At 43.4% G+C, this 23,547-nt stretch overlaps 1 protein-coding gene across 1 annotated transcript; it reads left to right on the forward strand.

Annotated features, from left to right (window-relative positions):
* Positions 1-1,147: 1,147 nt before the first annotated feature.
* On the forward strand, positions 1,148-22,997 carry CAV3 (caveolin 3). The gene is made up of 2 exons (XM_044656835.1): positions 1,148-1,290; positions 22,208-22,997. The coding sequence occupies exons 1-2, from the start codon at positions 1,180-1,182 to the stop codon at positions 22,547-22,549; spliced, it is 453 nt and encodes a 150-aa protein (XP_044512770.1). The 5' UTR covers positions 1,148-1,179; the 3' UTR covers positions 22,550-22,997.
* The last annotated feature ends 550 nt before the right edge of the window (positions 22,998-23,547 follow it).

The following is a 23,547-nucleotide window of genomic DNA, read 5'->3' on the forward strand; positions in this document are numbered from 1 at the left end:
TTCAGAAGACCGAATGAGATAATATGTCCTGTTTTGCACATTTTAAAGTGGTATATAAATATTAGCGCCCAAGATCAGATACCAAAAAGGAAATATTTATACTTGCATAATGTATGAATGAAATGATATTACATATATGTGTACACATATGCATACATATACATTTACACACATATACCTTTTGGGGGACTCCACTTATAATTCAGTTAGTCAATAAACATTTTTGGTATTTCACATTGTATTACAGACATGGACATGAATGTCTCATAATAGTACGGTTCAAATATGAATATACACACAGCATATGTGTGTGTGTGTGTATACGGATACATATAGAGCTATATATACACCAAAGAAATCTAATATATTTAGAGAGAGAGAGAGAGAACTGGCAATGAGCAAACTCCCTCTGCCCCGTCCCTGAAACTTAGAGCCTTAGAAAATTGCTCAGAACACAAAGGGGTTAAGTGAGTTGCCCACAAACATATGGTTTTAGAGTCAGGAAAGGAACCCAGGTGTTTTATGATTCCTGGATTTTCTCAACCACACCACCCATGTGTCAAAATCTACCCAAGTACATGAATATATGTATCTGTGCATGCGCATACCCAACTTTTTCAGGCAACCTCATGGCTTATCAGATAACTGATTTTCCCAACTCCCATCCTCAACCAAAGGTCTATGTGTGTGGCAAGACTTGACCCAGTGAAATATAGCTTCAATTCCACAAATGGAGAAAAGCAATGGTGCAAAAGCCCCAAAGTCATCTGCCTTTCCTTTAGTCAGCAGCTCTGAGGTAGTCCAGTCCCTTGAGGGTTCCCATGTGCCCCTAATCCCATACTGCACCTGCATCTTGATGGCACAAAGGAGAATGCTAGACCCCAACAATACTGTGTCTTGCATGAGGGCCAGACTCCCAACAATCATCCCCTTTAAGGAGTGGTTGGCCCATGTGAGCTACAGTCTTAATTTTAGCTTGGAGACCTGCCATGGTCTGCTTTACCAAAGGAGGGGTGAAGGTATGTGCGACAGCTGTCCCCTGGCATGTGGGGTGGGGCTTATTTCACAGTTAGAGAGTATAAATCTGGGAACACTGAATTTACCACTTCCCCCAAGGGTATTTTTTCCCCCCATCCAAAAGGATTCGGGCCTTTACTCAGGAAAAAAGGCATTATTGCCATGGCTGAAGAACAGAAGGAAAAGGAACCCAGAACCCTCCAGGACAGGCTCAAAAAAGAGATTGATTTGGTGAACCGAGACCCAAGGCATATTAACGAAGATGTGGTGAAGGTAGGATTGTGATCCTTTTGCTTTGGTCTGAGATTGTCCCAGCCCAGCCCACAGTGCCCCAGAGTATGTCTGCTTTGCAAGTGGAGGGTCGTTAGCAAGCTGGGATAGAATATTTTCATTTGAGGTAATGATAGGCTCTCTGAAGACCTCATTATAACTGTGTACCTGATTCCTGAATTTTTCCATAACCAACTCCCAAATGCTTAGCATGGAGTAATTGGAAGAAAATTTGCTGAAGATGATCTAGAATGTTAGAGGCAGGGCAGGAATGAAAAAGGATCAAGGAAATATACTGATCTAAGTTGGATCCAGGTATTTGGAGATGGGCTTTTTCTTAGCCTTGGCAGAATTAGAATAAACACCTAGAATGTTAGAATTCATTTAGCCCCTGCCTCTCATTTTACTGAGAAAGAAACTGAGGCCCAGAGGAAAAGTGTCTTGTCCCAATTTGAGGAGATCTTCCACATCAGGGTGGTAGGAGACAGTGAGTAAGAATTGCTCTTATGTCCTGGGAAAGCCATAGCCAAAGGGCTACAGTCCCTGATTCGATGGCACTCACTTCTCCAGCCCACTCACAGACACCTTCTTTGTGCCAGGCCACTAGGGTGACAGGTCATTCCCAAATGGACTTCTCCCAGACTGCTCCCCCTGCCATTCTCAGGACAGCTGACATCTTGGAGGGGTAGCCCAGGGTCCTTGAAAGGAAACTCTCCGAGGAAAATTCACACCTCTTGGGATATATAGGTGAGGCAAAGAGGGAATCCTGTAGGAAAAACAGAGAGAACATTTATAAAATCATAGAATTTAGAGTTAGAAAGGGCATCATAGGACTAAAGGTGAAGATAATAGAAGAGAAGGCAGAATCTAGGTGTATTCTGTTTTAGTTTCTTCCACACCAAATTTCATTGTTGAAAAGTATTGTCATAGCATGGAAAGACCATTGGACTTTCAATCAGGCCTGAATTGAAACCCTGACTTTGCTAATTAGCTCCACAAGTGATTGGGTCAATAGTTTGGCCTCTCTAGTTTCTGCGTGTGTAAAATGGTAATAAGATAGTGGCTTTTCTTATCTTATAAAAGCTGCCTGTGGGGAGAAGGGGTTTTGTAAAGAGCATTAGAAAGGGAAAGCTGTTATTATTAAATGATCAGAGGATTAAAGCTAGAAAAGGACTTAAAATCCATTGAATTCCCTTTTTTTACATATGGAACTGGTCTGTGGTCTAGCCTTTTGTATAACCTCTCAGATTTTCCCTCACTCTCTGGGAAATTTTCAGTAATAATTATCTGCCTCACTCACTTGGTCCTCATCCCTTTAGAAAATTGGGTGTGATTCAGTGAAAAGAATCTTGACTCACAGTAGAGACCCTTTGTCTGGTGCTCACCACCTTTATGAGCCTAGCTAGGCAAGTCATTCTACTCCCTAAAAGTCAGTGTCTTCACCTGTATAATGAGGGGAGTAGATGGGATAGCCTCTGAGGTTCCTTCCAGTCCTGGATCTATGATCCTATAACATTTAACTCGGATCTGGGCTCTATATGCAAACAGTCCCAGTCAGGGAACATCATAGAAAATGAAAATCATTTAATTGGCACAGAAATGAATAGTAAGACAAAAGAAAACAATCTCATCATACATTTTGAATGAGTACAACTGCATTTCCCCATCTCCCCATAGTAGTCTGAAAAAATGAGCTCAAAAAGACTCAAAGCTCCAATAAGAAGACATAGCGAAAATTCTGCAACCAGAATCAAAGATTGATGTCTTTGGTGTGGGCGGGGTTAGACCCTCTACTGTGGCAAACAGTTCTTTCCAATGGCTGCTGCTGGTGATTATATTGCTCACTGTGCTGTTCCCATTCTCCATGAGGCTCCCAGAGAGTCTCTCCAACCCATGTGGACTATAAACCCTACAGAAATCTCCATTATTCCCGCATCTCCTGACTGCCCTTCCTTAATCCCCTGCCACAACCAACCAGTGTCATCGGTGCCCATACCTCCTGGTAATTAAAACCCTGTTTCTTTCAGTGAGCATCCATGCCCAGGGCCCAGTTTTCCTAGGATGTGTAGTTCAAGTAAACTGAAGGCCCGAAAGGAAGTATAGATATCAGAGCTGGAAGTCTTCTAGTCCAACCCCACCACCACCACCACTCCCTGATTTACTGTGGAAGCAACTAAGGCCTAAAGAGACTTCCTCATAATAAGATATATTATTAAGTGGCAGGTCCTCTAATTCCAAGTCCCAGGATCAAACTGTCCCTCATGGGAAATGACTTACTCAGTCACCAGGATTTGAAGCAGAAATATAGTGGTGAATGTTTTACAATCATTTGCAGGGGGTTGGGGAGGCAATACCTATGAAGGACACACTTTTCAATTTAATCTGTATTATTAACATTTTCTCCATCACTTTCTTAAGTCTAGACAAAATAATCATATCTGTATACATGTGTATTCGTATATACATATATTTGTTGTTGTTCAGTTGTGTACAACTCTTCGAAATCCTATTTGAGGTATTCTTGGCAAAAATACTGGAACAGTTAGCCATTCCCTACTCCAGCTGATTTTACAGATGAGGAAACTGAAGCAAACAGGGTTAAGTTACTTGTCCAGGGTCACACAGCTAGTAAGTATCTGAGACCAAATTTGAATTCAGCTCTTCCTGCCTCTAGCCCTGGTGTTCTACCTATTACACCACTTAGCTGCCCATATACATAGAGGGGTGTGGGGGTGGGTGTGTGCACAAACATGCATATACATACATACATACATACATACATACATATATATATACACACACGCACACACACACTGGATCCTTTAGAAACTCATAGGGAACTATGATTATATGAAGAGGTTAGTGGAGTAGGTCTGATTTTTTGCCTCCCATAATGCAGCTCTTCAGAGGATCCCACCAGTACCTTAGAAATGCCATCTGCCATCAGGGCAGGGTTGCCATCCATGCAAATAGAGTAGAGGCTCCTCACAGTACCTACAAAGATTCCCCTCCCTCACCCACCCAGCTGATCCTATTCCCTGAAATATCGTAATCTGAAGATGTCCCTTTGAATTTAGCATTTCCTTTGCCCTGAGAATCTCTTTTATTTTGTATAGATTGCAATTTTATTTTAATCACACAAATGAAAAGTTAGCATGTAGAAAATTTAAATGGCACAGTATGGTAAAAATAGCAGAGAACGAACTGAAAAATAAAATCTAAAAAGGAGGTACACCTAAAGCATGAAAATCCATCATTCATTAGCGTTTCATCTTCAGTTTTGATTGACACTTGATGTGGAAAAAAACTTTTTTTAAACAACAAACTTTTAAATCATGATGACTCTTCTCAAGAGACTTCAGCACCAACACTAAGATTTGTACATTCAGTTTGTTTGCAATTGACCTGTAAGCCAAAGGATCCCCTAAACTATATTTGGCTTAAGATATCCAATTTACAAAAGCAAAAAAACTGTAATGTTCTGATTTTAAGGACATAGTTTTTAACAATAAGGAAAGTAACTTTAACTTCTATTTCTGACTTTAATTACTGAAATCTCTGGCAATGACATAACTGTCAGTATGACAACAAATATTTACAGTAAACCTTAATTCAACCAATTTTCTTATAATGAGCAAATTCAGCAGTTTGGGATAACAGAGAATATAGATGAAAAGTAGCATGAATAAACATTGGTATGGGTTATTTTTTTCCTTTTATACAGAAATCATGTTAATTTTTGACCAAGGCATAAAGAGTTTAGTGTATAAACCAGTTTCTTTCAGGATTCAGTATTTTAGTCTTTTGGACCACTTGTACCCAATTTTCTATCCCACCAGGCTATTGAACTTTTCTAACAGAATCAAACATGATTTCTGACCAGGCTGGTGAAAGGCTGTAAACAATCTTAATGACAAAACATGTGCTTTAAAAAAATTGTGTGAACAAAGATGGGAATGCCTCTAGTACTTTTTAGAGAACAGTACTTGAAAAGCTCACTTTTTACCTTTAACGCCTTCACATGCAGAACAATGAACTGGAAAGAAGAATTGTGTACTATCATGATAAGTTCCATCACAGTCTAGTCTTTAAAATGGAAATCTCTGCAGAAACAAGAAACATTTTAAAGGGAGCTGGGTTGGGGGGGGGGGACTTCCTTTATCAAACTTCTTTGAAGTAGTAAGTGCTGTGGATTTGCTTTGGTAACCAGGAGAATAGAGAATCTCTCTTTTATAAAAGCTAGTTCCCTAGAAGGATTTATTAAACTTCTAAGGTGAGGGTATTTCCTCCAGTGGCTTCTCTGACAGGAGAGCAAGAGAAAGCGCTTAGTGTCCTGTAACAATCGCTGGCTGGCAGTCAGAGGACTTGCCACTTTTGAGCAAGTCATAAGCCTGTTTCCTCATTTATAAAATATATTGGAGGAAGGAAGAAAAAAAGGAAAAAGGCTTTATGAAATGCTTATTATATGCAAAGTGCTGTGTGAAGTCTGGAGATACAGACAGAAAAGACAGTCCTCACTCTCCAGAAGCTCACATTCAAAAGGGGATAACACACATGGGATTTTTCAGCTATGAATCAGATGGAAAAGGCCCGCGGTCCTTAGAGTGTGACCACAAAGGAGATGGCTGATAATGCTTCTTCTTTAATGTCATATCCACTGATAAAATTATACTGATTTCTGATGTCAACCTATTGGGCAGTACCAAGGACTGAAGGCAAGAACTTTCTGGATCTTCATTAGCTGCCAGGTCTCATCTCCACTGAATCTGCTTCCGAAGATGATGTTTATGAGGGCTGGGCTAGATGCTAGAACAGTGGTTGGGGGAGAGCAGTAGGATGCTGCCACTCTGAGGACTCTTGGACTTACCTGCCAATTGGCAGCAGTTCATATTGATGTAAGGAAGATGAGTCTCTTTCAATGTCAAGAGTAAGCAGTACCAGGGAGGGTTTTATAGGGGACTAGGGTACTGGGAAGTCATAGTATCATTTTTAAAAATCCAAAAACATCAGTGATTTTTAATATCATATGCTATTTAAGGATCTTTACTATTCTAAAACCCATTGTCCTATCAGATGAAAAGAGGCATTGACAGACAGTGAAAGACGGGATGGTATAGCAGGAAAGACACTGACTAGAATTAGGTTTAATGTGGATGGGGGCTTTCAGGAATCCTCCTTGAACCTCATTACCCTCAACTGTAAAAAGAGGAGATTGAACTAGAAGGCCTCTGATATCCTTTTAGGGTTTAGATCCATGTGTTGGAAGACCCAGATTCTTGTCCTGCCTCTACAGGCCAGTTGTCTCAGTTCCTGGACTTCATCTTTGTCATCTGCCAAATATTAGGGCTCTGGAATAGGTGATCTCCAAAGCCCTTTCCAGCTTTGAGGTTCTATGAGGATATTTGTGTGTGTGTGTGTGTGTGTGTGTGTGTGTGTGTGTGTATTTCTTTTCATCTTTATCAATTACTTACAATGTGCATCTACTAGGTGGCCCAGTAGAGAGACCCCAGGACTTGGAATGTGGAGGATTTGGGTTCCAATCCTGCCTCAGACACTTACAGTGTGACCTTGGCAAGACTCTTAACCTGTCTCAACCTCAATTTCCTCACCTGAAAATGTTGAACATAATAGCACTTGCTTCACAACTGTTATGAATAGCAAACAAGATAGTGCATGTAAAGCCCTTGGCAAACCCTAAAGAGATGCTAACAGTACCATAATATGGACAACCAGGATGCACCATAGTGCACAGAGTGCACCTATGGTGACCTAGAGTCAGAAAGTCATTGTCCTGAGTTCAAATCCAGTCTCAGATACACTGGGTGGCCTGAGAAAAGTAATTTAATTCCATTTGCCTCCATTTCCTCATCTGTAAAATGAGCTGGAGAAGGACATGGCAAACCATTCCAGTATCTTTGCCAAGAAAAACCCCAAATTCACAAACACTGAAACAACCAAACCACAAAAATACTATGGGATCAAAGTGGAAGACCTAGAGAATTTTCTCTGTGAATGGCATTCCACACATTTAGCATGCTATGTGGTTCTGAAGCTGTAGTGAACAAATAGGGTAAAGATAATAGCCTCACCCATCATTCTCAGAGAATGACAGAATTGGAAGGGGCCTCAGCAGTCATCTACTCAAGCCAGTAGTAATCCCCTCTCAGCCAGGCCAGTCCTTTCTACTTTGGGATAGTGTAGATTATTTAGGAGGTTTTCCATTAGACCAAGTCTAAATATGTCTGTGGCATCTTCCCATTGTTCCAGGTTCTGGATTCTGGGGCCAAAAAAGGCAAGGGCAAATCCCTCTTCCCCTTACAAGATCTTCAGCTCTCACAAAGAGCTGTCCTCACTCCCTTGAGTCTTCCTTCTCCAAGCTTAGCAGGCCTACTTCTTTCAAATGACAGGATAATAGTTACAACAATAGTAATATTTAGTGGTAGTAATTAATCCACTAATTATTAAATATTTAATAGTAATTTAATGGTATAAATAGTATTCATATAGTACCTACTATGTGCCATGCGCTGGGCTGTTTTACAGATATCTCATTTTTATCTTCACAACAATCTGATAGGTAAATTGCTATCATTATTCCCATTTTACAATGGAAGAAACTGAGGCAAAGAGTTAAATGTCACCTTGAATTACCATAAGATGTCAGCTTACAGGTGAAGAAGGGAAAGACAAATGTGCTTCCTACTTTTTTGTACCCCTGAGTAGGGCAGTGGAAAAGGGCAAAGTGTCTGGGGGTCAGAAGACCTAAGTTTGCATCCCACATCTGCAGCTCATTATCTCTGTGACCCTGAGCAAGTCAACACAAGAACCAACCCTTTGTTGTTCAGTTGTTTTCAGTCATGTCTGACTCTTCATGACCCCATTTGAGGTTTTCTTGGCAGAGACACTGGAGTGGTTAGCCATTTCCTGTTCCAGTTAATTCGGCAGATGAAGAAACTGAGGCCAACAGGGTTCAGTGACTTGCCCATGGTCCCACTGCTAGTACATATGAGGTCTTTGGACTTGAGAAGATGTGTCTTTTTAACTCCAGGCCCAGGTCTCTGTGCAGTGCCACCTAGCTGCCTCAGTCATTATTAAGTACCTGTTGTACAGTTAGCACTGAACTAGGCATGATGACCAAGCTTAGATGGCCCACAGCCCTGGCCTTGGGGGTTGCATTACGGCATCTCTAGGTCCTTAAATCCTGTGATGGACAGTGCCCACAGTTCATCCTTCTCCCCTGTACCAGAATAGTAACATCTTCCTTTACAAAGCTACAAGGGACAGAAAGCAGAGTGGACACTAGAGTGGCCATGATATTGAAGTTAGTGACAGACCTGGCCTCCTCTTAGCCATACTCTAGCACTGCCTGGCTCAGTGAGTCAGTGATGGGGAGGAACATAGCACTAAGAGCTCTAGAAGAGGATTCCTAGAGCCAGGAGAGGCGAGTCTGAATCTTGGCTCTAGTACTTGGGATTAGTCTGTGAGATTAGGACCAAAATGCTTCTTTCTACAAATGAGGACACAAAGGGCCAGAGTGAGAGGCCCAAAGACAACCAAGGGTCAGAGTGGGGACTCAAGGCAGGACTCTGATGCCAAGGCCACTGGACCAAATTAGCTCTGTGGCCATAAGCAAATCATTTCCCATTTGATCCTATAGAAGAGAAAGAAATAGCACTGGAAGGGGGAGGGGTGAGAGAGGCCAATGGCATGTGGTGAGTCAGGACTAGAACCCAGACTCTCTGGGCCTTTCCATACTTTCATTCAATAAAACTGTCATTAGACCAATGACATTAAGACAATGAGACATTAAGTCTCATGAGTTTGTGCTAAAATTCTTTAACAGTGCTTTAGACAGTAAACAATTACAGAAGATTATGAGTAGAATATGAAATAATCTTGAGGGTTCACCACACAACATTTTTTTCTGTTGCTGGTGAAAGGGGTTCAGAGAACACAAAAAGTTGGAAACAACTGAATTAGACCAATGATACTTTACAGTTACACAGTTTCATCAAATTTGGTTTCTCTGTAAGCAAAATGTGGCTTAAAATGCTCATACCTCCCTCCCAGGAAAGATCCCCCTAGTTAGCTGTTAATCCTCTACCCACAAATTTTGGCATCTCTGTGTATCTGTTTGAATGTTGCAGCAAGCACTCTATTAGACTGCAAGCTCTTTGAAGGGAAGTACTGTTTCATTTGTATCTTCATTTCCTTGGTACCTAACACAGTTCCTAATCCAGAGGAGGTACATAATTATAAATCCTTGTTGAATGAATGAATAAATTTATAAATTTCAGATCACTATACAAATGTGATTACCAGAACCAGGGGACTAAGCCATATGCCTTGTAAGCAGTAGCAGACAGGATACTGTCCTTGAAGAAAAAAGACCTAGCTTGTCTTCCCAAGCTTAATAGCTGCATAATCATGCACAAGTCAATTTATCTCTGATGTTCAGCTTCCACGTCTCTAAAATGGGCATGTTAGCACTTGGATGGTAGTATGTCGAGATTGCAAAAGTGCCAGAGAAATGTGAATGGTTATTATTACTGCTGGAAGTGATTGTAATTTTTTTTTAAGACTAGCTTGGTCAGAATTGGAGGACTTGCTTCTTCTTCAGTTGTCCAGGAAGCTCATTTTTTCATTTAGTTTGAAGAAGCTAGTGATCTTCCGTAAAAGCAGACCTCACAAACCCCATTTCCCTGCTTCTGGGGGTCTCTTTCAGCTTGATATTCTGCTGACGAGAGAGAGAGAGAGAGAGAGAGAGAGAGAGAGAGAGAGAGAGAGAGAGAGAGAGAGAGAGAGAAACGTAGACTATATCTGTAACCAAGAGACCATTGATTAATGCTGAGGGAAAGTAAACCCTTCTGAATCTAAGCTGACGGATCCTGGAATGAATTTCAATATTATATTCTCAGACATATTTTGGTGGGGAATCTCCCTGATTATGTCTGGGAACAGAAATCGCTGTCAATATAACGCAGGAAAATGTTCTATTTTCAGGGATAATAGGCCTTTGGGCAGTAAGGAAAAGATACCTTGGGAATAAAGTCATAAATCACAAAATGCTTGCATTTATAAGACCTTAAAAATCATCTAGCCCAAGCTCTTCATTTGACAAAAAAAAAAAAAAAAAAAAAAAAGGAAATTGAGGCCCAAAGAAGTGATTTAAGCCATGAGTTATCCGTTGGTCACATGTACTCTCTAAATTTGAATCAGCTTCTCAGAACCCTGTATGTACTTGTAGGAAATACTGTGTCCCAGACTCTTAGGAGTATGTTTTTGTACCAACTGTTCCTGCTATGCTACATTAGTAAGTACCATTTTCTAAAATCTAATTAACTGGGAGTAGTTAATCAATATTCAGGGGTGTACAAGACAGGGGGTTAGAACCAAAAAAACCAAACCCCAGAAGGTTAACCAAAGGTAGAACTAATCCCAAAAGGAGAAATCAGTTGACAAGTCACCCTCTGGGGACCCAACTGCTAGTACTAGCCAGTGGATTTGAGGAGAGAGGGAGACATGATACAATAAGATCAAATGTTTAGAACCAGAAGAGAACTTAGTGCTCATATAGTTTAATACCTTCACTTTAGAGAAAAGAAAATAGTCCCAGAGAAATGGAGTGACTTGATTGAAGCAACATAGCTAACAGTTCTGGTCCAGAACCAGGATTGAAAACAAGTCTTCTGCCTGTGAATTTCCACTTGCCCAAAGTCACACAGCAAAGTGTGACACAAGATTTCCAGGTTCTCCTACTTGTTCTCTCTGGACTCTTGCTCAGTTTTGCCCATTGTTACAAACTGTAAAGAAGAACTTTCAATTCAATAATTTTATAAAATACCTATTATGAGTAAGGTGCTTTGTTGGGTGCTAGAGGATAGAGAGAGAAAACAGGAAATGTGTGTGTATGTAAATACAAACTATCTAAAAAGCAAATGAACCAATAGTTTAGGTGGTTGCTAGCAACTGGGGGGATCAAGAAAGGCCATCTGTAGGAAGCGACACTTAAACTGAATTTTGAAGGAAGATTCTAAGAGACTGAAATGAGGATCAGTGGGCATATGGCCACATCTTTAAAGGAGACCATGTCTGCATGTGGATAGGGTCCCCATTTCCCTCTCTCCTAAGTGCCTAGTAACATAGGTGAAACCAGAATAATCAACTAGCATTAAATGCCTACTGTGTGCCAAGTACTTTATTTATATTCATAAAGAATGATAGATTTATAGATGGGTGGATGGATGAATAGAAGACAGAAAAAACAGTCCCTACCTTCCCAGAGGGCTCATTCATAATTTAGATCTTGGGTGTTCAGACCAACCTGTTGATGGCCAGGCTCATGCAGGGGGGCAAGAATCCATTATCTTAAAACTGCCTGGGAAGAGGCCTTCTCAACTCACAATCAGAGATGCTCTAAGACAAGGGCCTGGTAGCCTGGATTTAAACAAGTGGTATTTTCCAAGCAGAGCTAAGAGTGATAAATGGTAATGACTTAATGTGTTCCCATTTAAAAGCACCAAATTGAACTCTTTAAAATGTAGCCCATTAGTGGTTCAAGGGCTAGGAAAAGTCCAAATTACCCACAAATATCGTCACCCACCCAGGTGCCACAGAGACAGAGATGTCACCATAAGCCTGTCATTCCTTTGGGTGAAGCATCACCCTCAGCCTCAGGTCCCCTTTTACCACTTTTTCCTCCACACAGGGCAACAAACCCATTAAGCTAACTCATATCAGGAGTTCTAATGACTAAGCTGAGCTGCTTTTCTCCTCCTGAGAAGACATTGGAGGGAGGTAAATGTGCTTCAGTGGAGCCTTGGATCTGAAGCCAGAGGCTGGAGATCCCTTCCTGCCTCAGCTGCTTAGTAGCTGGGTGACTTTGGGCAAGTTCACTTTCTCCCTTTGGGGTTTGGTTTCCTTATCTATAAGGCAATGAGGTTGCACTATAGAGTCAGTCTCCAAACCTGTGAATGAAAAACATAAGAGAACTAGGGGCCTGGGAAATAGAACTTATGGAAATGATGGACAGAAGGGAAGAGAATATGCATTCGTATATATAGCACCTACTATGTGCCAGGTGCATAGTGGGTACTATGACATATATTATCTAAGCACTTTTTCATACTTCATTTAATTCTCACAACAACCCCGTGAGGTAGGCCTTGGGTATTTCATAAAATATTGTTGAATTGAAAGATCATCTTTACAGGTTGAGAAAACTGAGGCCAATAAATTAAGTGACTTGCCAGGGTCATACAGCTAGTAAAGTGTCTGTGGCAGGATTCAAATCCAGGGTGCCTCCATGCTCTATCCAATGTGCCATCAGCTGCCTCTAGAGTGTGAAGGTGGCAAAGGGCCTTGGTTTAATCCTAGCTCTGCTGTTTGCAATTTGATGTAGACAAATCATTTATCCTCCTAAGGGCCTCCACTGGGTCATTTGAAAAATAAGAGTTAGACTGAATGACCTCTCGGGTCTCTTCTAGCTCTGAATCATAACCCTGGGCTCCTGTGGATCTGAGTTTCAGTCAGGCAGTTAATTCGCATGTGTTAAACACTTACGGTTTTGCCAGGCATTAGGCTAAGTGGGAATGTAGCCTGGAGAAGAATAAGACAAGGCTGGCCTAGGGACTGCTTAAATGGAGGTTCTGGGAAGAGCCTTCAATCAGAGGAAGAGGCCTACAGGACCAGAGGAGACTCCAAAGGGGTGAATTCCAGGCTGGAGCAGAGTTTCAGGATGCAGAGCTGAGGCATGGGAGAGGAGGCCCAGAGTGCAGCCTAGAGAGCAGTCCCAGCTCCACTTGTGTATTATATTAGCTGAGGAATTTCCAACATGTCACTCATAGTTTCCTATTCAATAAAATGATGGGGTTGGACTAGCCACCTCTAAAGGGACCTGCTGGCTCTCCACATGCGCTCCTGTGATCTGGAAAGCCCTTCTGCCTCTAGCGTGTGGTTCTACAAGATGATGTGGAAAAGAGACAGGGAGGAAGAAACCAAGTCAAACGATGTCAGGGCTGGAAGGGCCTTTCAAGCTCAACTAGTCCAACCTCCTCTCTGCATGTCCAAGGCAGAATCAGGACTGGCCACGTCTTAACTCTCTGAGCTACACCATTGAACTGTTCCTATGTCCTTCCTCTTCCTCCTATGACGGGTTCTTGTTTACTAGCTACTGAATTACCCTAAAGAGCTGGGGTTGGGGGGCACAGAGATCCTGCCTCCTTTTCCCACCCACTCAATAAGGAGTATAGACTGGCGGAATCCCTCCCCTTTCAACAGTGAGCTAGAAACCTTTGTGTCTGAGGAGCACTTCCTGGGGCAAAAGCTCACTGGGTTGTCCTGGAGCATTCAGCTAGGACTTGGGTTTCTGCGGTATAAATGAGAAGACTGAAATGTGTACCCAGTAAGATCTAAAAAGCATTGAGTGAAGAGAAGTGAGTTCAAACATGATACACAGAAATTTCCTTAAACAATCAGAACTCTAGTGGAATTCATAGGATCCTAGTTGTAAGGGCCCTTTGTAAGCCATCTAGTCATCCCTCTTTTTACAGATAGGGAAACTGAAGCCCCGGGTCATTCACACTCCTTAGAGGCATTCAAACAGGCTGGAGGTGATTGCAGAGCCTTTTCTTTTTCAGGTATGAGTTCAACTAGATAGCCACGAAGGTCCATTAAGACTCAGAAATGCCAGGATTCCATGACTCAATGCTTACCCTACAATATGAGCTTCCTAATGATGGTAGGGATCATCTCACCTTTGGATTTATATCCCTTGTGCCTAGCATAGTGCTTGGCACCTTGTAGGCATTTATTAAATGTTTGTTGATTGAGTGATTTCATGAAACTGGGCCTGAGAAGGCATATTGTGAAAAGAGTGCTGGCAAGGGCACTAAGTAGTGCAGTAGACTAGATAGCACACCAGGCCTGGAGTCAGGAGGACCTGGGTTCAAATGTGACCTTAGACATTTCTTAGCTGGGTGACCTGGGCAAGTCAATAACCTTGATTGCCTAGCTCTTGCTGCTCTTCTGCCTTAGAATTAATATTAAAGCAGAAGGTAAGGCGGGAGGAAGGGAGGAAAGGAGGAAGGAGACAAGGATGGAGGGGAGGAAGGAAGAAAGGAAAGATGGAAGGAAGGATGGATTTAAAGATAAAACACCTGGGTTCCAATCCCAATTTTGCTGCCTGCTACTTGTGAGATCTTGGGCAGGTCATCCCCACTCCTGGTCTCAGATTGTTTGTTAACCCAGATTAGTGATCTCTCTGGCTCCTTCTAATTCTAAATCCTATGAACCTCTGACTACAGACACAGAACATTTTACATACAAAGTAAGAAAGACAAAAAGAATCTCTTACAAGGTGGGTCCAGGACAGGGACTTTGGCCATGCTAGCGACCTAATTTACATGCCCAGCATTGGCTTGTCATCTGCAGGCTATTCCTATGTGTCATACAATCCTCCCATAATCCTCTGCACCTGCCAACTGTGGGGCCCAAACACCCACACACTGGTGTTCCACCCAAGCTTGCCCTCCTCATCTGAGCCTTCCCTCGGACACAATCAAAACTTACCTGTCCCTTGTCCCATTATTTTAACTCAGTGAATCACTCTGAAGCACCTAATTCCTAGTCAAGAATTCACAGCTAAAAGATGGTTGAATGTGATATCACACAATGTAGCAGAACTTTACATTTTAGAGCCAGGAGGGACTTGGAGAGCCCCAAGTTCAGTGGCTTTCCTTTTCCTAAGAAGGAGACTAAGCCCAGAAAGGGGAGGTGCCTATCCGGGGGTCACAAAGCAAATCAGAAGAAGAACTAGGGCTAGAAGCCAGCTATTAAGAAACATGACTTTGGAGTCACTTCCGGCCTTGCTCTGATGCTTACTGACTGTGAGGCTTTGGGCTGGTCTTGGCCAACACATGGGATTTATCGTTATGCTGCCTCCTTTGCAGGGAAGGTTAATTGAGAGCAGATAACTGGCCAAGCAATACGCATTTAAGTGTTCTGACTAGGGGCGGGGATACGAAGGGAGACTGGCCTCAAGGAGCTCCCCCTGTGCTGGGCACCGAGTTCTGTAGATCCTGAGTGGCCCATGAGTCTGAGAGGCTGTCACTAGGCCCTAAAGATGGCCGCCGCCACCCGGGGCGCCCCCTCTGCAGATGCACGTGGCAGCCCATCCCCAATTCGAGTCAAACCCAGGAGTTTCTGGAGGCTCCAAGGAGGACTCACAGCCAGAACGTATCAGAGAGGATGAATTCGAAAACAGTTCTTTTTCCTTCCAAGCACAATTCTGTACCCACTACCCCGGGACTGCCTTTTAAGCTAGCCTTCACTTATTTTGCAGATTTCCTGGGATTTTGTTAGTATAAGGAGCTCTGTAGGAGGAATGCCCTCTTCCAAAGCAGAAGGATGCCTGCTTTGCAACTCGTAGACTTTAAAAGTTGCCTAAAAGCACCAAGGGGTGAAGTGATTTGTCCAGTAGCACATAGGCAGTATTTGTCAGAGCCAGGATTTGAACACAGGTCTTCCTCACTCTGACGTTGGACCTTGATTACTGTGCCATACTGTCTTGCCAGCTGTCATCATCATCATCATTAAATTCACACTAAATATGGATAATACGGGATGTGATGAATAATTAACATATAATTAGAATATTTATTTCCCCAGAGTCTCCCATGTGTTTTAGCTGACCTGGGGGAGTCTTTGGGAATGATGGGCATGAGGGCAAGCTTCAGGACAGTGATAGGCAGGCAGGCAGGCCTACATCAGGCCTCCCTTGCCTCCTGTATATGCCCGAGGCCCTCCACACCATCTACCCCATCCTTCCACTGTTCCAGCTGGCTCACACTAATCAAACTACCACCTTACTGCTCCAAAAATAAATCTAGGAGAGGCTGCCTGACTTAGTTAGGCACATTCATTTCCCTTCTCCTTCCCTACCTCCCTTCAGACACAGACAGAACATTTTTCCTTAGAAACAGAGCAAAGGGAACATGACTAGACCTTCACCAAAATAAGTCATTTCCCCTCCAATTCTAGTAACTAATTAAAGAATGAAACCTCTGTATTGTTTGGGAAAATTGGCGTGCAACCCAGAGCCGCCCGATTGCAACTACAGAAATATTGCCTTCTCCTTCCCAGGCAGAGACTTAGCACACCATGACCAAGGCCGGCCCTTCTCCTCTCCGAGCCAAGCTGGGGAGACAGCTGCAGGACCCTGCACTGGCTCCCTGGTTTAATCTCAGAGCCAAACCCCCTGGGTGAAAAGCACTGCTGGGAAGTGACTTCTAAGAAGAGGAATAATTAAAGGCTGCACCCCAACCCCCCGGGCTCTCCAGGTTACTTTAAGGAGGAAGAGAAAGGCCTCTTCTGTCATCTTTCCCTCCCGAGTAGCAACCCCCAGCCCCAGCGCTGCCCACAATTTCAATATGGGGAAAATCATCCAATTTGTGAATTTATCTACAAGTGATGATCACAGCGTAACTGTCAATGAGCAAACCATGGGGAAACAAAGCTTCTCTTGACAAAATCAGCCTATGTGGAGAAGGGATTTAGAGACATCAGCCTAGCTCCAAACAAACAGGGTTATTATCTAGTGGCATTCACACCTGGGACACCACCATACCCTGTTCTTCCCAGCAGTGACACAAAATTAAATGGATTTTGGAAGTCATGGAGGAAAGAGGATAGAAGCAGGGAGGAAGAGATGAAGAAGGCCTGAGAAGAGGGAAGGAACAAGGCTGTGGCTTCTTTGAACTAATCCTTCTTGCTATGTAAGTGTTAAATTCAGTGCCTAGCACACAGTAGGCAATAATATGTGCTTGTTGGCTTTATCCTCTACATCTAAAACATGGGTGCAAAACTCCAATCTCCCACCATAGTCGTAGCTTTGACTCTGAGTTGGTGATAGTGGAGACTGAAGAGAAGGTGGAAATGAGGATGATGCTGACCATGAGGTCATAGAAGATAGATTTGATATCTATAGAGACTGAGAGGAAGATGAATTGGGTCGCTCCAGCCTGATCATCTCACACTGCTAGAGCCAGAGGTTGTGGCCTCCATATCCCTCATTTGGGACTATGAAGAAAGAGCCCCTGTGCACCCCTAGGAGGACCAAGGCCCTTACTCAGAGGAGAGGAGCACCCAGATTGAGTTTCTACCTCTTAAATCAATTCATTGTCTTGATTCCATCTGATAGTGATATTTCTGACAGTGAATGAAGTTATGGCCACAGTCAGGGGGCTGGACTAATGAATCTATGGAACACAATACTGTTCTCTTGGTCTTTGGCAGAAAGACAATAGTTTTCACCATTAACCTCATCATGGACTCCAGTATCCTTCTCACTGGCTGGAGGGAGCTTGAACCTCTAGACTGGTTCTTAGGCTAAGGAGTTACAGTTCCATCATTGGAGAAAGAAGAAAGAGAGAGGGGGAGGGAGGGAGAAAGAAAGCTAAGAGCAATGTGGTTCTAGCTTTCCTGGGAGATGTCCATGAGAGTTTACGCACACACGCACACACACACACATTTACATGCATGCACATATATGCATTCACACACACACTTCACAATTGTCAATAATTACGATTGCATCCAGGTTCTGGATCCTTGAGCTTTCTCACCAAGTGCTCTTCTTTGCTTAGGCTATTGGGAGCTTCAGAACTGGACCAAACAACTTTCTGCATCTGCAAGGACTTGGGTAGTTTGGATACCAAAATACTCTGAACACTGGAGCATAAACTGCATAAGCTAAGGTCATTTGCCTTTGTGTGGTCTCAGAACACATGTCCTATGCAGTTACCTTTGAAGAATGACACTCAAATACCATTTCTTACACTCTCCAGTATTCAACACCCACATTGTGTGTTCTCCCTCCTTCCCACTCTCTTCCCCTCTCTCTTTCTCTGTCCGTCTCTCTCTGTCTGTTCGTCTTTCTCTGTGGCTCTCCATATCTCTCCATCTCTTAGTCTCTCTCTCTGTCTGTTCATCCATCTCTCTCTCTCTCTCTCTCCATCTCTCAGTCTCTTTCTCTCTGCCTGCCCATCCATATCTCTCTCTGTCTCTCTCCATCTCTCAGTCTCTTTCTCTCTGCCCATCCATCTGTCTGTCTGTCTTTCTCTCCATCGCTGTCTCTTTCTCCATCTCTGTCTCTCTCTCTGTCTGCTCATCCATATCTCTCTTTCTCTCCTCTCTCTCTCTCTCTCTCACACACACACACTCACACACTCACACACTCACACGTTCATATGTTCATTCAGGAACTGGGTTTTGATGCCATGCCAAACAACGCTTGGTCACCATCACCTAAGGAATGCTCTCTGGTAACCACAGAGTTGAGGAAGATCATTAAGGAACAGTTGGACAGATGCTCTGTTTCCTCACACTTGGGCTGTCTCTCTTCCCAGGAATCATCACCTTTGGTGTGTGTCCGAGGACTCCCGTACTGAGTGTGGCTTTGAGGAAGCTTTGCGATCTAGACTGAGCTCAGCCTGCCTGAGGCCTCGGGCACACAAAGTTCCTCTGGCATGGGCAATAATGTCTCGACTCTTACAGGGTCAACAGTGGAGATATGTTTGCCACCGCCTCTACCTTTTAAGCGTGCTTAGGTCAGACTGAGTCATAGGGCTCTGGCCAAAATGAGAACTGGATTTAATCTTCATTAAATAGATGTACCCGCGTGCATCTGCAGGGAGAACAATTAAAATGCACATGAGAGTGGAAGGACTCCAAAGGAGGACGGAGTCAGAAAGCTTAAAATGTTTTGTTCTGGATATAGAGCCGGAGGCCAGGATGTTCAGAATGTCCAGAATCATAAAGGTTCCAAATCGGACAAGGCAGTATGGTTCTTCAGGTCCTGGATGGCTACATGATAGAGGAAGGTCCCCTCAAAGGATAAGGGTTCAGATTGAAAGTTCTTTTCAGCACAGCTAGAGACGTTGCACCCCTTATTCTCTTGGGGAGTGGCACAAGCTAAAAATATAAAGAGTTTCCAACATAGTTGAAATAAATCCATGGGCAGTGGATCCCTTAAGCAGGTTTCACTCTTACGGGTTTGTCCTTTGAAGGCAAAGGCCTTGTCTTCATAGCCCCCTGGTGTGGCCTTGCACAGAGTAGATACTCAAGAATTATCTGTTGAATGAATGAATCACATTTCTGAGGAGTTAAGGGAAATGGGTTGAGGTGAATGGTGTGGAGGCTGTACCATGCCACCAAGTATCCTGTGTCATACCACCAGCCCAGACAGAATGGAGGGCTGCCCTTGGGTGGCCTCTTGAGTCCATCTTGAACAACTCGGGGACTGGGACTTCTCCCACAACCCCCTCCCACATGGCCACAGAGCCACAGGAATTTCTGACAGTGACCTGGGAGATGCCTGTGGTGTGTGAAGACCAAAAAGTTCTCAGCACCACCTGTTTGCCTGAGAAGGCATTGCCCAGCCCCCTCCTCCCTTCAAGAGAGGCATGAATGGCGTGGAATGCTCTGGGAGGAGTTGGTATCAGAATACACTCCAAAGAGTCCATGAAGGGAAATCCTGCTCCCGTCCCAAAGTGGCCCCTTGGTGCCAGGCCAGACGGGAGCTTCACACACCCAGGATGCTTGTGGGTGGGGGCTCTCTGCGATAAGACTCCCAGGACCCTAAATCTCACAGCATCTACCAAGGGGCAGCTCTGAGCTGAGAGAGGGCCCCCCTCACCTGCACCCCAAACCTGAGGCCCCCCTGGCCTGGGACCACTCAGGGAGTAGCTTTCACCAACCTGATTGCCATAGAAAGTCAACATGCAGTCTTTCCACAAACACCCATGCAGAGGTTCACTGGCTTCCTAGAGAGAACAAGTTCATATAGACCATCTGATACAAGGTGAGGAATGACAGGCAGGGGCAGGGGAGGGCAGAGAAATCCAAAGTACCTTATGGGTACTGCAGAAGGGAAAGAACACCTTCTCAACTGCACCTACAAGAAGAGAAGCCTTCAGAAAGGTGGTGCTCAGGCCATGGAGCACCAGGCGGAGCAGAGATGTAGCAGGCAGAACCACAGAGTCATAGCGCTTGAGGAGACTTTGCAGGCCCTCCAGGCCAGATCCCCATTTTACACAGAATGGAAATGGAGGCTTAGAAATCTCATTTTTCTATTTTGATCACTGCTAAAATGGAAAGGCACCGGGAAGCCTCAGTGCTAAGCTGCTATTGTTCAGTTGTTTCAGGCATGTAGGGCTCTTCCTTCTCCAGCTCATTTGACAAATGAGGAAACTAATGGGAACAAGGTTAAGTGACTTGCCCAGAGTCCCACAGCCAGTAAGTGTCTGAAATCAGATTTGAACTGGGGTCTTGGAAACGCCAGGCTGGATGTTCTCTCCGCTTATACACCCAGTGCCCTGCCTCTGAGCTGTGAGTAGGTGCTTTTCTCTGAATAAATTCTCAGCAAAAAGAGGAGCCAGCATTGGGCATGTTGGTGAAAAGGAGAAGAATGGAAATAAGAGCAGAACCAGAGAAAAAAGGGACCTGAACACCAACCGGCCCTGCCTCCCTGTTCTGTTTCCCATCACACATATGTCTAAAAAGGCACGACAGGCCAGAGCCCATGGCTTTAAAGACTGCTGGCTCGACACCCCTTGTCAGTCCTCTGTAGGCATGATTCCGGGGGACAGGAAACTCCCAAACTCAGTCGATTTTTAATTGCACGTGACAGCAGAGAGTCCTAATCTGTGGAGAAGACGGAGGAGCCAGAGGAAGGCAGGTAGAAGCCAGGCTGAAGGGAAAGACTCCGAGCCTAGAGTCATTCCATTTAAAACACTTTTTTCTCTTTTGTTACATCACTTTTGTTTCTGGATATATTCATCTCGATGCTTCTCCTCCTTGATGAACTGTCTCCCCCACCCTCGCCCCCGCCCCATGTAACAAAGGAGAAAAAAGAAATGATCAAATAGCCAGCACATCCAGTAGATATGATGTCCCAAACCTGTCATCTACCCCCTGCATGCAATGGAGGCAGATGACTTTTCTCAACTCTTCTCCAAGAGTAGAATCCAGGGCTTGAGAGAATCATTGAATTTCAAAACTAAATTCTAGTCTCCAGCATGAATAGGGCTGTATTAGAGCCAACCCATCTGTGTTCCAGTTGATAGTTAAATTTACAGCTTGGAAACCACTGAACAATTCAAATCAGGGTACGATTTATTGTTTTATTGATTGTCCAGACTTAAGAAAATGATAGAGAAAATGTTAATAATGCAGATTAAACTTAAAAGTATGTCGTGGATACCTTTCTTTCCCCACAGAAAGCTGGTGGTTAAACATTTACCAATCTACCCTTGTATTTTACATTTATGTATGTCAGTTCTCTGATAAATCAATTTGAAAATTTCATACTAAGTGATTGCTAAAGTCTCTTCCAGTTTTTTTAAACCTTTATGGTTGCTTTTCAAAAAAAATAAATATATTGTTATGCTTTTTTACACCTTCTACATTTTCCAATGTTTCCTCTTCCTTAAGTCATCCCACATAGAAATAAGGATAAAAAAGAATGATTATAATTCTGTTACATTATAATATGATTATATGGAACTATACCATAATTTTATTATATCATAAGGATAAAAAGGAGGGGGGAAATTCAGTGAGACTACTGTATCTCAAAAGTCTGGCATTCTGTGCAGTTCCCTAAACCCATAATAGTCTTCCACCTATAAAGGAACGGAGATGTGTCCTCCTACCACTTCTATGGAGCCAAGCCTGGTCATTATAATTTCCCAGCATTCCATTGTTATCATTTTGTTGTCATTTTCTCCATTTATCTTGTTCTCTGGTTCTTTTTTATGCCTCTGGGCATCGGTTTTGCAGGTGAACCTGGCTGTTTTTCTGGTCCCCAACTTTGTATTTTGACAAGCCCTCTTTTCTTCCCTCACTCTGGCCTGGGTATCAGGTGGACTTTGAAGATGTGATAGCCGAGCCGGACGGCACCTACAGCTTTGATGGAGTCTGGAAGGTCAGCTACACGACCTACACAGTCAGCAAGTACTGGTGCTACCGTGTGATCAGCACCGTGCTGGGCTGCCCACTGGCCCTCTTCTGGGGCTGCATCTTCGCCTTAATCTCCTTCTTCCACATCTGGACCGTGGTACCCTGCATCAAGAGCTGCCTGATTGAGATGCAATGCATCAGCCGCGTCTTTTCCCTCTTCATACACACCTTCTGCCATCCTGTCTTTTCTGCCATGGGCCAAATGTGCAGCAACATCAAACTGGCCTTCAGAAAGGAGAACTAGATAAAGTTGGGGGAGGAGGGGAAAGATGAGACCTGGGAGTTTGGTGAGATGAGGTGGGAGGGAAGAGGGGATATAAAGTCACAGCTAGTTCCACAATGACACTCCATGGGGATTTCTATGTATTTTTGTTTTAGAGACTTGTTGCTCTTTCTGAGAAAAAAAATGTGTAGAGAAAGGAGGAATGACAAAGACATTTGGGCACACTGGTCCTCATTCTGTCCCCGTCCCCCACGTAGGGGGCCTACAGCTAGGATGATGGCCATTTGCTCAGAGGGCAGCTACTGTATGAGTCTTGACTCATTTGTACTGTAATCTTAAATCTTCACTGTAATGGCATGAAACCAACCTCTCAATTCCCACCTGGGGTCATTGTTTCTGGAAACCCTGGGAACCCCTGTATTTTAGTGACAATATGCAATTATGATGGGCAGATTGGAATCCAATAAAGGGTTTTGGCTGCAGGGGGGGAGTCATTCATTGTGTTTCTGTCCAAAAGGTTAGAGCAAAGTGTCTTCCCAAAAGGTGTATTTTGTTTCCCCAAGGATATTCTTAGAGGAACTCAGAATATTTGACCTAAAAAAGAGAAGATTGTAAAGGAGATATAACTCTTCCAATATCTGAAAGTCTGTCGTGCCCCTCAAAAAAAAATCAGCTTGTTCTGTTTGGTCCCGTAAAATAAATTGCTACCAATGAATGGAAGTTGCAAAGAAACAAAGTTAAGGTTAGTGTAAGGAAAAACTATCCAAAATGGGAAGGGACTGCCTTGGTAGATAATGAAGTTCCCCTTATTGGGGTCTTTTAATAAAGATGAATGCCTAAGTCCTTCTCAACTCTGAAAATATGTAAATAAACTTATATACCTTTGGGATCACTTCTAAGGGGTATTAAATCATCCCAGGAATCAGAGATAGAAAGGTTGATGGAATATCATTCAGTTCTACTGGAGGGGCCTTTCTAGATCAGTGCAGACTTCTTTCCCCAAATCTACATTCTATGAC

This window comes from Gracilinanus agilis, chromosome 1 (genome assembly GCF_016433145.1).
Source record: "Gracilinanus agilis isolate LMUSP501 chromosome 1, AgileGrace, whole genome shotgun sequence".
NCBI lineage: Eukaryota > Metazoa > Chordata > Mammalia > Didelphimorphia > Didelphidae > Gracilinanus > Gracilinanus agilis.